This window comes from Balaenoptera borealis (genome assembly GCF_965194805.1).
Source record: "Balaenoptera borealis genome assembly, chromosome: 5".
NCBI classification, from domain to species: Eukaryota; Metazoa; Chordata; class Mammalia; order Artiodactyla; family Balaenopteridae; genus Balaenoptera; species Balaenoptera borealis.
Window position 1 is genome coordinate 65755268 of NC_138862.1, and position 15711 is coordinate 65770978.

The 15711-nt window shown below is 44.9% G+C and overlaps 1 protein-coding gene and 1 long non-coding RNA gene across 8 annotated transcripts in view; one reads left to right on the plus strand and one right to left on the minus strand.

The window, feature by feature from the left end:
• CD80 (CD80 molecule) overlaps positions 1-8337 on the minus strand; it is a 26997-nt gene extending 18660 nt beyond the window's left edge. For 2 of the 6 annotated variants that reach the window (XM_082394987.1, XM_082394984.1), the window contains exon 1: positions 5918-8337. In XM_082394987.1, the coding sequence (XP_082251113.1) occupies positions 5918-6017 (100 nt within the window). In that variant the 5' untranslated portion in view covers positions 6018-8337. Of the gene's footprint in view, positions 1-3808; positions 5826-5917 lie in introns of those variants that run through there. The other 4 variants (XM_082394986.1, XM_082394985.1, XM_082394989.1 and 1 more) reach the window with 4 other exon arrangements.
• The window catches only part of LOC309630144, an 18446-nt gene extending 7403 nt beyond the window's left edge, over positions 1-11043 (plus strand). The window contains exons 2-5 of one of the 2 annotated variants that reach the window (XR_014245446.1): positions 5836-5969; positions 8351-8438; positions 9744-9909; positions 10583-11043. This is a non-coding gene — a long non-coding RNA (uncharacterized lncRNA). Of the gene's footprint in view, positions 1-5835; positions 5970-8350; positions 8439-9743 lie in introns of both variants that reach the window. The other variant, XR_014245445.1, reaches the window with a different exon arrangement.
• The last annotated feature ends 4668 nt before the right edge of the window (positions 11044-15711 follow it).

Sequence of the window (15711 nt, forward strand, 5' to 3'; positions counted from 1 at the left end):
ACAACATGGGTTGAGGTTTCTGTGAGGGAATGCAAGTAAAACCTTACATGGTGCCAGGCACACGACCCGGACCATTGGCTTCCCCAGACATCCACACAGCCCTGTCCCTTGCTTCCTTCAGGGAAGGTGTCCCCTTGTGGTGAGGCCTTCTCTGACTCTCCCTAACCAGCACCTTCCTCCCTGACCCCACCCATCCTGCCACTTGTTAGCCCCTTGCCCTGATTTATTTCTCTTCGAGCTTGTCTCCAGCTGCTATATATCAGCTGGAGTTACTTTGGGGGCCATGAGAGCAGGGGCTTTATCTGTTTTGCTTGTTGCCATATCTGCAGAACCTAGAACGGGGCCTGGCCCATAGTAGGTGCTCCATAAATATTTGCTGAATGCCTGGCTAAGCATTAGGAGATGAAATCTGGTTCCACCGCTGTGCATTAGAATCATAACCTTTAACAAGGTGATTAAACTCCTTGGGCCAAGGTATAATTTCTGCAAAATGGGCATAATACTATCTCCCCGACTTCACATAATTACCATGGGGGTCATATGACACCCAGATGTAAAGTGTTTTATTAACTGTAAAAGCTATACAGATTTTTTTCATGGGGCTATTTCTCTCAGACACAGCACCTCATGTGTTGAATCACACCCAGGATGTGGCCAGAATCACTGTGGTAACCGGCTGACACTTGCACTGAGTCAAGTCCCCAACCCCTGCCCTTCCTGACCACTTCAACTCTCCACCGATAAACCCCCAAGAGAGGGAGCTTTTTGCCAACAAGTGTAGAGGTCACTAGTTTTAGACAAATAACGTACCTCTCAAAACTCAATCTACAATGGAATATTATTCAACCAAAAAAGGCATGAAGTACTGATACTTACTACAACATAGATGAACCTTGAAAACATTATGCTAAGTGAAAGAAACCATACACAAAGGCCACATATAATATAACTCCATTTAGAAGAAATGTCCAGAATAGGCAAATTCATGGAGACAGAAATTAGATTAGTGGCTACCAGGAAACAGGGCAGAGGGAATGGAGAGGGACAGCTAATGGGTATGGAGTTTCTTTTTAGAGTGATAGAAATGTTCTGAAATTAGATAGTGGTGATGGTTTCACAACATTGTGATTATACTAAAAACCACTGAATCGTACATTTTAAAACAGTGAATTTTATGTCACTGCAGGGGGAAAAAAAACATACAGGACAATTGGGAGATACAATAATAAAATTTAATTTATAGCTTTAAAAAAATAAGAACCCAATCTAGGAAGCCATGAGTCTCCCCTAGTCCCTCCAAACTAGAGTGAGGCAGTGTGGACACTGGGCTGGCCACAATGCCCTTTCCTCGGAGGTGAACCCCAGCAATGGTCAGCAGGGCTGCACCACCACTTCTCCTAAAGGAGAAAGAATCAGGTGCGCACAGCAGCTTATATCACCGTGTACCGTAATGTATCTCACTGAGGACTTTGGTGTGCTTTTTAAATAAAGGTTTTCCCTGACTCTAGAAGAAACACACATTAAATTTGCAAAGAATGAAAAATACAGAAAAGCATAAAAGTCACCTGTAATCCCACCACCTGGTGATTTACTGTTAATGGTCTGTGTGACCTTTAACACAAAGGAAGTGACCTTTTTGGACCCTTCTAAGTGCTTTTGATTAAGTGAACCAGCATCCTCGGGGCTTGTGTGGGCCCCAGGCTGGGTGCTGGGCACACAAGGAGGCTAAAAGGTAACTGCTCTCCAGCAGCTGACAGATTTAGACTTGTCACCTGATTTTTACATTGCTCCCAACTTTCTCTCCTCTATAGACCCAGCCCATATACTCGTTATAAATCTGATCCTTACTTTTGTGTGTCTCCCTAAACAGTATATGTCTAAAATCCTCGGGGACTTCAGCAGCTGATATCACAGTAGTCACAGCAAGAAGCGTGGCTTTCAGGACGCCTTGGCCAGCAGCATGCAGACAGAACATGGTGGGAGGGGAGAGGCTTTGTTTACAGCGGCACTCTGAGGGCACTCTTTTCCTCTAGCTCGGTGTTCCTCATGCCACAGAATTGCAGGCCAACACCTCTCCTGCATCCCTGGCCTACTCCTACCCGAGGGCTCTCCCCTCCCCTGAGAGCTGTGTCTCCCTGAGAGGACCGCAGCTCTGAGGAAAAGCTGCCCATGTTAGACAACCACCAGTTTCTGGAGCACATGAGTCCAGTGTTTCTGCCTCCACAAACCACACTAGAAGTGGAGAGGAGCCCTGCTGGTCCCACCCTGTGCAGGAAAGAGAGGTCCCTTGTCGCGGGCAGAAATGGATGGGGTGTCGGGGGAAGTGCAGCTCTCCTACACAGGAGAGGAAAGGAGGGGGTAGTGTGCAAATCCCCTGCCCTGAGCAAAGTCCTCCGTGATTGTACTCCACTCTCTTTGTCCAGTCTTGTCTCCCACAGGCCATGCACAATCCACACCTGCACTTCAGTCTGGCAAATCCTCACCAGTTCTACATCAGACACCTTCTCCAATCCCTCCATCTCCCTCCAATCCCATTCTTTTCATCGAAGCTCTCATCAAGTACTATAAGCTACTAAATGGTTTTGGCAGGCACTATGGCTGCCCTACAAGCCGTTCTTTATGCTTCAGCAACACCATTTTTTAAAAAAATATATCATTTAGAGCTTTACTACTAAAGCTAAAGGTCTGTGGACCAGCGGCATCAGCATCCCCTGACTGCTTGTTAGAAATACAGAAATGGGGCTTCCCTGGTGGTGCAGTGGTTGAGACTCCGCCTGCCAATGCAGGGGACACGGTTTGAGCCCTGGTCTGGGAAGATCCCACATGCCGCGGAGCAACTAGGCCCGTGAGCCACAACTACTGAGCCTGCGCGTCTGGAGCCTGTGCTCCGCAACAAGAGAGGCCACGACAGTGAGAGGCCCGCGCACCGCGATGAAGAGTGGCCCCCGCTTGCCACAAGTGCAGAGAACCCTCGCACAGAAACGAAGACCCAACACAGCCATAAATAAAAATAAAAAAATAAATTAAAAAAAAAAAAAAAGAGTTAGCCCTCCCTAAGAATTACATTAAAAAAAAAAAGAAATACAGAAATGCAGGCCCCTCCCCAGGCCCACCTAAGCAGAAACTGCATTTAAAAAAATACATACAGACTTTATCTTTTAGAGCAGTTTTAGGTTCGTGGCAAAACAAACGTAAAGTACAGAGCGTACCCGTATACCGCCGCCCCTCCATGGGCACAGCCTCCCCACCACCGATATCCGGCGCCAGAGTGGTACGTTTGTGACAGTCGATGAAGCTACACTGACACACCACTATCACCCAAAGTCCAGTTTACACTAGAGGTCACTCTTGGCGCTGTACGTCTTATGGGTTTTGACAAATGTGTAACGACAGGCATCTACCATTACAGTATCATACTGAGTATTTTCTTTGCTCTAAAAATCCCCTGTGCTACATGAAACTCTGCTCAACATTGTGTAATAAACTAAATGGGAAAAGAAGTTGAAAAAGAGTAGATATGTATAACTGAATCACTTTGATGTACATCTGAAACTAACACAACGTTGTTAAGCAACTATACTCCAATATAAAAAAAAAAAAAAAACCCTGTGCTAGAAACTGCTTTTTAACAAGACCCCCAGGTGATTGGCATGTATTAAAGTGTGAGCAGCGCTGGTATAGACCGTGTCACTCCCCTGCTTAAAATCCTTCTATGGCTTCCCAGTGCCTCCAAATAACATTCAGATCCCTGGCCTTCCAGCCCTGTGGAGTCTGGTCCCTGGGTCCCTGCCGCCCCAGCACTGCCCACCTTCACTTCCTTGCTCCGTGTCCCTCACATGCTGCTCCTTCCGCCTTCACCCAGATCACTCTCACCACTGTCCCCTCTGGCAGAGAAACAGAGAGTTTCTCGGTCATACATTCATCTGAATGATTGATTAATCTTCATCTTCTTCCTAATGACTGTAAATTCCATGAAGGCAAAAGCCAAGTCAATTTTGCTCACAACTTGTCCCCAGGACCAAGAAAAGTGTCTTGTACATGAGAGATGCTCGGTGTTTGTTGAATTCATAAATGATTAAACAAAAGAATAAACCTTTTCCCCCTGGCTCATCCTCACCTTTGTGCCTTTGTTCATGCTACTGCTCGGCCAGAATGCTGTTGCCACCCGCGTCCTCCACCGTAAAGCCTGCCCCGCTGCTGCAGCCCACCCTGGTCCCAGCTTTCCCAGGTCTGGGGCGCTTACAGTCAGGGCCAGTCACTTCACTGCTCTTCACTTGCTTGTGGGTTTGTTTTGCCTTCTCCAACTAACATACTCACATCTCTTCAAGGGCAGGAATCCCAGCCTCAGTTTTTAAGGCCCATCTGATACACAGTAGGTGTTCAGACAAAAGAAACTCATGGATTCCTTTGTTGACTCAGTATAGCAACAATAAAATCTGGATGTAGCTGTAGAACAAGGTACTTTCCTAAATATCTTTCTTTAGCTCAAAGTTCATTTCCTTCCATTTGCCCCTGACTAATTTTTCTGGTATAATTTCTATAGCCTTGGTTTTAATATTCTTTTTATACTTTCTCTCTTTTTTATTGTTTCTTTCTCTCTCCTCATCCCCTTTCCATCTGTCTCTCTCTCTCTCTCTCTCTCTCTCTCTCACACACACACACACACACACACACAGACACGCTTGCACGCATGCATGCACACATACCACATTTCTAGCAAGCCTGTAAATTTCCTTCTGAATCTTTTAAAACTCATTAAGATTCCCCAGAAGACTCTAGATTGGGAGTGCTGCCCCGGACTACCCAAAAGAAAATTGTAACTGTTGGAAATATTACTGTCCATCAGATATACAAAATCTGATGTGAAACTTGACTCATGGTTCTCTTGGTTCAGCAACAGTGTAAAATAGCAAGTTTTACAGCTCAGGACAGACAATGTACAAATACCAGAGTCACAGTAATCCCTTCCCTCCAGTGCCCTCCCTCACACCTTAGTCATTCTGGGTGATGGCTGCAGTTTTAAGTAACCGTCGCTTAAGACAAGGCCCTTTGATATTCGGCTCTTTGCAGATTAGGAAACGCTGCAGGAGGCAAAGCCTCCTCTTTATTTTGATGAAACCAGGTAGCATGCTGCTCAGCACAAAGCAGATCTTTTATTTGTTCTGGCTTTTAAAAAAAAAGTCAGAGCCACCCTGTCAGCAGGATCAGCACCACCCTTCCCAACAGCCCCCCAAGTTCAGCACCTGAGATGGAACAAAAGCCTCCAGAAGTCCAAATATCCTTTGTAGGACACACCTGAAATACCTATATAGTAAGTTAAAAATAACTCAAAATATGATTTGTGCTAAATCTGATACTACTTAACGTCAGATGCCTGTGTTGACAAAGGGCATCAGCACCTAAAGCATACAAATAAATATTGAGAAAATTTTAATATTAAGAAGATTGTATGTTACAACTATCAATACTTTCTTTTCCCCCTTCAACTTGGAAAGAAGATCATCATTGTTTAGTTTTAGAAGCAGAAGACTTTAGCTGTGTTGTCTCATAGAAATGTAGTTTGGGATCCAGAGCCCAAGGCCAGTGCCTTAGCGTTTCACAAAATGTAAACAAGCACCTAGTGGAAGAGATCACAACTCTGAGCTGTCCTTCTGAATCAGCTTTTGGCTTTCTTAAAATAACACTGCCCCACCTTTCCTTTAAGGTCTGTGTTCTTGAGCTAACTTGGCCACTGGCTTGCTGTGTGATCAAGGGCAGGTCCTTTAACCTCTCTGGACCTGTTTTCTCATCCCTAAAATGAACTGAAATACCCTGAAGGTCCCTTCTCTCTCACAGAAGGAGGCAGCACAGAGAACACCATTTCCTCTCTCTAAACCCTGAAGCAGTGGACTCAGTCAAGTTCCTGGAGGTTGCTTACCTGAACAGAAGTAAAAAAGACCGGCCAGCACCAAGAACTGAAAGGGCTTGAGGTATGGGCGCTTGGGTGGGAGTGTCCCCCACTTCAGTGTGTGATCCATGGCTTCTGCTGATGAGGATGGAAAACAAAAGCAAACAATTTCAAGCCAAATGAGACTCGGGCACCTCACAGCTTACACCAGGCAAGGCAGAAGACAATTCAATTGCCCCCACACAGAGGGTTCTCTCGCAATGTTTGCAAAACACACTGAGGAGAGGCTGGATGGTGTACCTGGGTGTCCAAACTCCTAAATATAAAATATTATGGATTTATTTTCACAACCTGAAAAGGAAAAACTAAAAGTCACCCAGGAAGGAAGACTGGCCCACCATGGGTTGTAAAACCTGTTAGTTGCCCGCCTGAAATGAGTCAGGGATCGTAATCTGAGCAACCTCTAAATCATGGCACAATCTCGAGGGAAAAGCAAAAACTGGCGGACCTCTGCGGAGGTGACCCTGCCTGTGCATGCATGTTCCAAGAACCAACCACAGCTCTCCCAATGCCAGAAGGGATGATGAAGACTGTTAGAAACACAGAGAACTCTAAGGGCCCTGGATATCAGCAAGCCCACCCATGAAAGCTTGGACCCTCTTCAGAACATACCGAAAACACAGAGCACCAGGGAGGGCATATTTTGTCCAAGGCAGTACTTAAGTCACGAAACTACTTCTTTCTTAATGTATTAACAGAGAAAAACAAGTGTTTCCATTTTTAAATACTTCTACACAAAGTGTATGTCTTAAACGGGTAGAGGATCTCAATCAATGGGAAAGTGTCAGTAAAAAGGGAAGAGAAAAGACATGCTGAAAACATTACTTATTTATATTATATACTATAATGTGAGGAAGCTGATTTTTTTTTTTTTAGTAAATATATTAAACTTTAGGAATAAAAATGAAAGCTGTGCTCCTATGTGATCCTCTCAGATTGCCACCAGAGACATAGTCTAGTGCTACCCGGGAAATGTTTGGGACCCCTCTTTGAGGCAGTTTTTCAGCCAAACTGGATTGTTTTATCAGCCACACTCCATTTTTAGTCAGGATTAGCTTGGATTCACTTATTCATCAGAATTTTACTGGTTTTGGAAAACTCAAATTCAGCCTCCAAAATTAATATTTTCTACCACCTAGGAAACTTAAAATAACGGGCCATAACTCTGATGATGATTCTCCAAGTATGTTGGAATAAGAGACCCCCTGAAGGCCCTTTGGGGGGAAAGTATGCATCTTGGAGGTAAGAGTGATGGTACATTTGTTTAAAAAGCAGTCAGGTTGTTGGTCACTAGGTCTACCAAGCTATCCCATATTAAGATAATAGTAAATGTACTTACTTGCTGAAGAACAATTCCTCTTTTTCTCTTGTGTTGAAAATCGAAGGATGAGGCCCCACTTCTGTTCTTTTCTTGCTGTCTCCAAACTACTGGCAAGTCACTCAGTTACCTTTGCGTGATATTTAACAGAGGCGGCATTTCCCCTCCCAACGTCCTTTTACTTGGTAGAGAACGCTGGTGTTCAGAAACACTTAAGTCAAATCAGGGGACGAGCAGTGTTATTTATGTGCAGTTTGAGGAAGCTCCCTCTGCTGTCCTACTGTCCCCTCCAGATGGTGTCACAAACCACACAGCCACCCTCCCTCACCTAGTGTCAGCACTGCCTCAGTGTCAAGGGGAGAGGAAGCTGCACTGGGCCGCCTGGGGGAGGGGGTAGAGAGGTGCCCCACCGTGGGAGGGGCCGACCCATCGACTTTGGTGGTAGATCGTCTACGAGCCTCATGGGCTGGCTGTTTCTGTGCTGGTCTCAAGTTTTGTTTTAGCACCCAGAAGTACCCCCTCCCTAGTCACAGTCATGCCACTGCAGCAGTGGACCACCCGTCTCATGTGTAGTGGACACTTTGGGAGAGTGCTTAGCTTACAAGGCCACCCTTACCTACACTCCCACCCCTCCACCCCCACCATCTTCACGGAGTGGGCGCCTGCTAGCCAAGTTGGACATTGTATCACCCCAGCCCCAGTAGAGTAACCCTCAGGTGAACACAGCGACAGAACCAAGGGGTGGGGTGAGGAAGACTTTAGTCCTCCCCTGACAATTTCCAACCAGCCTGCTACCTCTGTGTAGAATTCTGGAGCATTCCATGGGTGAGCAGCCAACCCATGTTGGTCCAGTGGATCTCCTTTGCACCCGTGGAACTTGATAGCACCTTGTCTGAGCCTGCACCATTCTCAGTCTGCTTCTGGCACTGGGGCTTCTCTGTTGCCTTGGCATGGGATCCCCTTGGAAATTCTGTACTAAAGCATGTGCAACTTGGAAATATGAGGGGCTTAAAACCCATGGGGCTACTCTTGACCAAAAGGGGCTGGAAGATGATGGATGACTGCTTATTACTTTTGTCACCCAGATGGAGAGTTGAGAGACACATTTCATGAGGCTTTCCAGAAGGTCCCGGTGGGATGGAGTACCAGTTGCCTGCAGCAGAGGCCAACGTGGTAAGACACCATTGGACTGGCTTTTCTTCCTTCCCTGTTTCAATTCCCCTGTCCTGCACCACTGGACTTACATTCCCAACAATCTAGGGCTTTGTAACTAACTTTGCTTTCTGGAGAATCTAGGCTAAGGCAGGAGGGATACTTATATGGTAGAGATACAATGGTTTCCCATCTAAAATAAATGTGTAGAAGTAAAAAGGTGAGTCAATTTAGAGGAAAAAAAGAAAACGATAGGAGACATGGTATATGAATATGGTAAATACAATACACTTGGTTTTGGCCCTGAACAGGGTGATCTTTGTAAAATGGTGATTCAATCTTTCCTCTCTCGACCTTAGAGCTGTTTCACTCTCCTCAAGCTGATAAAAGCCAGGCTGAGCTAAAACTGTGCCACGGGGCAGGGTCAGGCTGGACCCCAGGGCTACTGCAAAGTCTTTGCATATTGCATACTCAGGGTCCAAGGTGCTAGGACAGCTTAGGTGCTGAGAAAACCCCTTTCCCACAGTGGACTCTCTGTTGCCAAAGAAACAAACCCATTTTTGCATTAACAAAAATTTTCAGGAAGTTGTGTTTTTGTTTTTTCTAACAAGACTGGCTGCAATCCCAGCAGTGAAGAGTCACAAGAAGCTTTCTGACCTCTGTTTCAGGTCAGTCCCCCAGGGCACCCACCTGGCAACAAACACCCTGATTTCTGCTATGGAGCTGGAGTGTTGTTGCAGTGACTTTCAGCCTCTCAGTGGAGCCCCTGTGACTCCTTTCTCAGCTTCATTCAAACCCATCTATATAGCCTGCACCCAGAATGGGGTGGCCAGACCTGGGCTTTAAGACCACGGTGCTCCCGTGTGGTGCCACAGTCTGTTAAAGCTGGTGGAAAAAGCCACCAGTGTGAGAGCGGTCACCTCTTCTTTGTACGCTCTCACATTCTTTCTGGTTCTCTGAGATGGAAATCACCAGAATTCTTAAAACGAAAAGAGAAGTGGACATTCAGAGCTAACCCTGATCTAAACGGAGGGCTCTTTCCCTATTGCCCACTGCCTCTCTCCCTCCTGCATTTGGCACTCTACTCTGCCTGAAAACCTTGACTCTACCATAATTCCTACACCGCCTTTCCCCATCCTCTCTGCCCATCCAAACATCTTCCTTCCATAAAGGAGCATACCAAATGTCACTTCCTCAATAAGCTCTCTTTGACTCTTCTAATCCCCATCTGCTCTTCCCCTTCTCTGAGCTCCTAATGTCTGTACCACTCCTTTGTCACATCTAGCCAATCCCCCCTAATTTACTGAGTGCCTACTGTGTGCCTAGAACTGTATCAAGCACTATGGATGCAAAGGTGAACAGAATGGGAGAGAGAGAAGAACAAGATGGACAGACCCTAAGAAAAAGAAACAAGCAATCGCAGGAAAAGATCAGGGCAACCGGCCAAATCTGAGGCTGCAGGATGGTGAAAATGGCAACAAAATATTGGGAGGTATGAGTGGAAATAAGACATACCATGGCCGGGAATTATCTTTGTTATCTTTCAACATGAGCCCAGATCCTTACTGAAATATAACATTCGATTTCAAACTAAATGTAGAAATGGATCCAGAAAAAAGTAACAAGCAATAATAAAACAGATGTTAAACTGGGTAATTCAGAGAAAAGAGCAATCAAAGGAGAGCTGAGATATTTTTAAGACTGGCCAAGGGGTTTTGAGGTTCTTGATAATGATCTTTCACTGCCTTGAGCTTTTAATGGATGTAAATGCCCTTTACTTCTGTGGATGACCAAACTAGAGAAAATAATCTTAAATTGAAGCCGGTGATATTTTGGTTGTGTTTAAGGAAGTTTTATTTGTTTTTGTTTTTGTTTTTTTGTGATGAAACTGGAAAGGGCAAATTTCAGAGGAAGTTGCAGTGTTTTATTACTTGATCCTTTAAGAGAAGAGACAAACCCTGTATCCATCAGCATTTGGGCTTCTCTGCCTGAGGGTAGGGGCCTGCCCTGGAATCCTGGCAGTTTGTGATTCTAGGATTCTGGGGATTGAGTTACCACAGACATTGCCTGCTATCCCCCTACCCACACTGTCCATTAGGGCTGCTGGCAAAGTTACAAAAGTCATACTTTTTTCAGTTTGTATTTCGTTTTCCTTGTTCCCCAAGGAACAGTAAGGAGCCAACCATCTGGCAGTAGAAGAATACAGAGATGATTTTGGTGCTTTCATAATGGGACAGTGTAGCTGTCATGAAATCAATCTTGAATAAATGAAAGCTGAAGAGACAAGTGAACAGCCCATTAAAGATTGAACAGGGGGCTTCCCTGGTGGCGCAGTGGTTGAGAATCTGCCTGCCAATGCAGGGGACATGGGTTCGAGCCCTGGTCTGGGAAGATCCCACATGCCGCGGAGCAATTAAGCCCGTGAGCCACAACTACTGAGCCTGCGTGTCTGGAGCCTGTGCTCCGCAACAAGAGAGGTCGGGATAGTGAGAGGCCCGCGCACCGCGATGAAGAGTGGCCCCCACTTGCCACAGCTAGAGAAAGCCCTCGCACAGAAACGAAGACCCAACACAGCCAAAAATAAATAAATAAATAAATAAAGGAGTTCCTTAAAAAAAAAAAAAAAGATTGAACAGTAGGGTGTTTACTGCTTAAACACACTAAACTATTTAACCACCCCTTAGATGAAGTAACCACCTTCCTTTACTCTCCTCCTTCTTTCTTCTTCCCCTTCCTCTTCCCCTTCTCCTCCCTCTCCTCCTCTTTCTTCTTTCTTGCATATTTTCCTGAAAAGTGAAATAGATAGCTGCCCTTTGTTTCTTAGTGACAAAGTAATCTAGGGGAAAAACAATCTTTAACAAAAGGTCATGGTCTCCATATTTCAAAAAAAGGGGGGTAGAGGAGTAGTCTAATTCCATGCATAAAATTAAAGAGAAATTGCATGGCTTTAGTGGAAAGGGGGAATTTATCTCTCATCAACTCTTCCCAGAAAGGGCAACATTTAAAGTATACGTTGCACAGACACATTTAGCTGCTATTTGAATAGGAGAAGAAATCTGGCCATTTGCAGCCCAATGTATACAAGGACTGCCCCGTGAAGAGCAGAATTTGATGGAGTGAAGGGCCTTAACAGCACCCTCACACTGACTCCCTCCCGATCCTGGAACTGATTTTGCCGGTGTCCACAGGGGGAGGCTGAGGGACTCTCCAGTGGCTGTCACTACTAGGAAACCTGCCTAAACCGGCTTCCTCTGTGAAGTCTTGGTTTCACTCTCACTCTTTTTAGATTCCCCACCCCAAACTTCAGTTGTCTCCAAAGAGCAGTTTTAGGAATGAACACCAGAGACCAAGGATGAGGGAACTGACACCTCATCAGAGGGAGGAGGAGAGGGCTAAAAATCTGAGAGCACCTAAGTGTCCCCTGACTAGGTTTTTCTTTACCCATAGTCCCAAGGATTCTGCTAGAAACAAAAATGAGAGTGGATTCAGGTAGGTTAGCCTAGGCTGACCCGATGGAGGGGTTGTGGAGCAGAGGCTGGGGGTGGGGGGAGGGGTGGGGAGGGAGGGAGTGGGGGAGGGGTGGGGTGGGGAGGGAGTGAGGGGGGAGGAGTGGGGAGGGAGAGGGGAGGGTGGGGAGGGGTGGGAAGGGAGGGAGTGGAGGGAGGGAGTGGGGGAGGGAGGGAGTGGGGGAGGGAGGGGTAGGGGGTAGGGGGGCAGGGGGCACAGGCAGGGAACTTTAGCAAGGCTCCCCAGGTTTTTGGTTTAAGGAGTAGTTACTTTCCATTTCCTGGAAGCTATATTTTCACCCACTGAGAGCCAGTCTTGTGGGCAGTGAAGTTCCTTTAGGATGAACCTGTGGCCAGGAGCACCAAAGGTCCATTGCAAAGCCGGGAAGGGGAGCGTGGGAACTCGGCTGACCAGCTGAGCTCCCCTCCCTGTCGGAAATCCCAGCAGGAGTGGGAGAAGCAGAGCAGCGGGGGCCATCTGGTAGAAAATGTACCAAAGAAGGTTTTAAAATCTACGTGGGTCTCCAGATCAAAGGCTGGGAAAAAAACAACTTACAGAAGCAAGCTAGAGCACTCGGGGACATGGGGGAAGAGGGGCGGGCAGGAACATGGACTTCCCCAGGTCTCTTTCTGTTCTGCTTAGAAGGATAGAAGCCACTGCCAGCTCTTAAAACACCAATTTGTATCCACTTATCTCTCCACTCAGTGTTCCCATCCCCACCCTCTGCCATATTTGATTACTGCCTGCTTATTAGAATTACAGCACATATCTTAGACCTTTCTTTAAATGCTACTTTTACACTGTCGTAAAGCAGAGGCCTCTTTTGGAAGGAGCATGAAATATTTTAAAAATCAGATTCAGGAGGTTCAGAGCTTTAATGAACTCAGGGTTTAGTCTATCATATCATTTCAAAGTTTGTGTAAATGGCAGTACAGAGAATGGAAGAAGTCCTGGACTGAGAGTTCAGAGACGGTGGACTCCAGGCCTACTTCCCTCTGCTTGTGTGACCCTAAGGAACTCTCTTCACTTCATTGGGCCTCAGTTTCCTCACTATAAAGTAACAGGTTGTGCAAATATCCCTTCTGACGCTAACATTTTGTGATTTAAACTTTGCTCTTATGTACATATGGATTCTCTTTTTAAAAAGTACTTTGGGGGCTTCCCTGATGGCGCAGTGGTTGAGAATCTGCCTGCCAATGCAGGGCACACGGGTTCGAGCCCTGGTCTGGGAAGATCCCACATGCCGCGGAGCAACTAGGCCCATGAGCCACAACTACTGAGCCTGCACGTCTGGAGCCTGTGCTCCGCAACAAGAGAGGCCGCAACAGTGAGAGGCCCGCGCACCGCTATGAAGAGTGGCCCCTGCTCGCCACAACTGGAGAAAGCCCTCGCGCAGAAACGAAGACCCAACACAGCCAAAAATAAATAAATAAATGTATTTTAAAAAAAAAAAAAAAGTACTTTGGGACTATTGGCCAGAGAGCCTGTTGATAAGCTGATCTTCAAGTTTTTTCCTAGCCTTCTTTAAAATCCTTCAAGCAGATACCTGATTTCCATTGTGCAAAGCTGGTGCTCAATCTTACGGAAGATGTGCTTGGAAATGATTCAGTAAGACGGAAAGGAGAAAGCTTAAGACCGTGACCGCTCTCATAACCCAGTGACAGGTCCGACTGGAAAATAACTCACGCCTCAGGACTGAGGTGGCACCGAGCAGCCGTGCATTACTGGGGAGGAAATGTCAACCTAAACTTGAATCTTTGCTTTTACTTTTAGTATTTTTTAAAAATCTTTGCTTCTCTTGTGCACTGGCTGCTCCGGTTATTTCTGGGCTTCTGGAAATTTTCGTTTGTCTTTTAATTGTCCTTTAAAAATTAGCCCAGACATAATTTTCTCTAGATGCCTCTGTGAACGCTGTAAGCTGATAATGTCTCTCTCATATTCGCCCACCTTGTACCTTGACCGTTCTCCTTCGTCACAGTGCTCGTGGCCTAATGTCATTACACCCTACGAAGTCTCCTCTATTTGTGTGATTCTTGCCCTACCCCAGTAGCTGCCCTACCTCAGTAGCTGCCTAGCAAAGTGTCTAGCACATTTTATATTCCGTGTTAGTCAGGGTTCTCCAGAGAAACAGGACCAATACATATATGGAAAGAGAGAGAGATTGATTTTACAGAATTGGCTCATGAGATTGTGGAGGTTGGCAAGTCCAAAATCTGCCGGATAGGCCAGCAGGCTGCAGACGCAGGTTAAGAGGAGTTGAAGCAGCAGCTCCACCTGAAGACAGTCTGCTGGTAGAATTTCTTCTTCATTGGGTGAGAGCAGTCTTTTTTCTATTAAGGCCTTCAACTGAATGGGTAAGGCCCACTTACATGGAAGATAATCAGCTGGCTCCATGTCTACTGATTTCAATGTTCATCTCATCTTAAAAATATCTTCACAGAAACATCTAGAAAATGTTTGACCAAATATCTGGGTACTATTTCCTATGCAAGTTGATACATAAAATTAACCATCACAGATGCTCACTAAGTCTTCTGAAGTGAGTTCATGATACAGGATATGTATGTGAACAGCCGCTTTTGGCTTCCTATTTCTCCTGGACTAGCTTTCTTCTGTTTTCTTCTAAAAAGCCTCTACTTCATTTTTTACCCACTTTAAATCATTTTAACAGATGTGTATTGTGGTCCTATTCTGTGGTACGTTTTTCCTTTGAAACTTTTTGTTATTTTGTGTTTGCTGCAGAGTTCAAGGGGCCCTGTCTATTAACCATTTCCTGTTAGCTCTATCTTTTTTTTTTTAATTTTAGCTCTCATGATTTAATGAGGCATGGTGGCATGGTATTACACATTCAGGCCCATGAAGTGGCAAAGATTTGTTTAATCCCCTGTTTTTCAGTTATCTATGCTTCTGTTTTCCTTCTGTTGAACTAGCCTTGGCCATGGTATGGTTGGAGAGGAACTGAACATCAGAGCCTCATATTTCTTGGTTATCAATGTGAAAAGGAGTTTACCCTAGAGGCATTACCTTATCTGAACATTTGGATTCAATTATAGTAATGATACTATCACAAATGACACAGAGAAATGCTTACAATGTGAAGCTCAGTGGTTAAAAAAAAAGGATATAAAATTGTATATACAGAATGACCCGATTTTTTTTTTAATGTGCATAAAATAAAGATTGTAAGTATTTAAAATCTGAGTGGTGGAATGTGTTTTTTCTTCTGTGCTTTCTAAAGTTTCTTTCTACATGTAAAATAAAAATTCTTAATGTGAAAAATTTCCCTTTCTCTCTCTCCCTACTCCCAGCAAACTCTCCCATTAGCCTCCTGAGAGGTAATTATAATCATTACTAACAGTGTGACATGTATTCTTTCAGTCATTTTACACACACTCACACACACACACAGAGCTCTTTTTTCTTACATAAATAAGACCATGTATATTAGTCACTCGAAAATTTAATTTTTTTACTTAACGAAATGTCTGCAAGCTCTTCCCTTGTGAGCCTGATTATTTACCCAAAGTCTACTGATTTAAATGTCTACCTTTTTGGAAAGGTAATTATAATAATTCATAATTATGAATAATTTATTCATAATTATGCCCTAATTTAGGAGAAGGAAACTCATTCTCCACTCTAAACAGAGATTGAGGTTATTTCCAATTTTCTGCTATGAGAAACAATTCTGCAAAGAAATCCAGAAACATTTATCTTTGTGAACACATGAGAGTTTTTGTTTATTTATTTGTTTATTTTATTTATTTATTTAGTTTCGGCTGCGTTG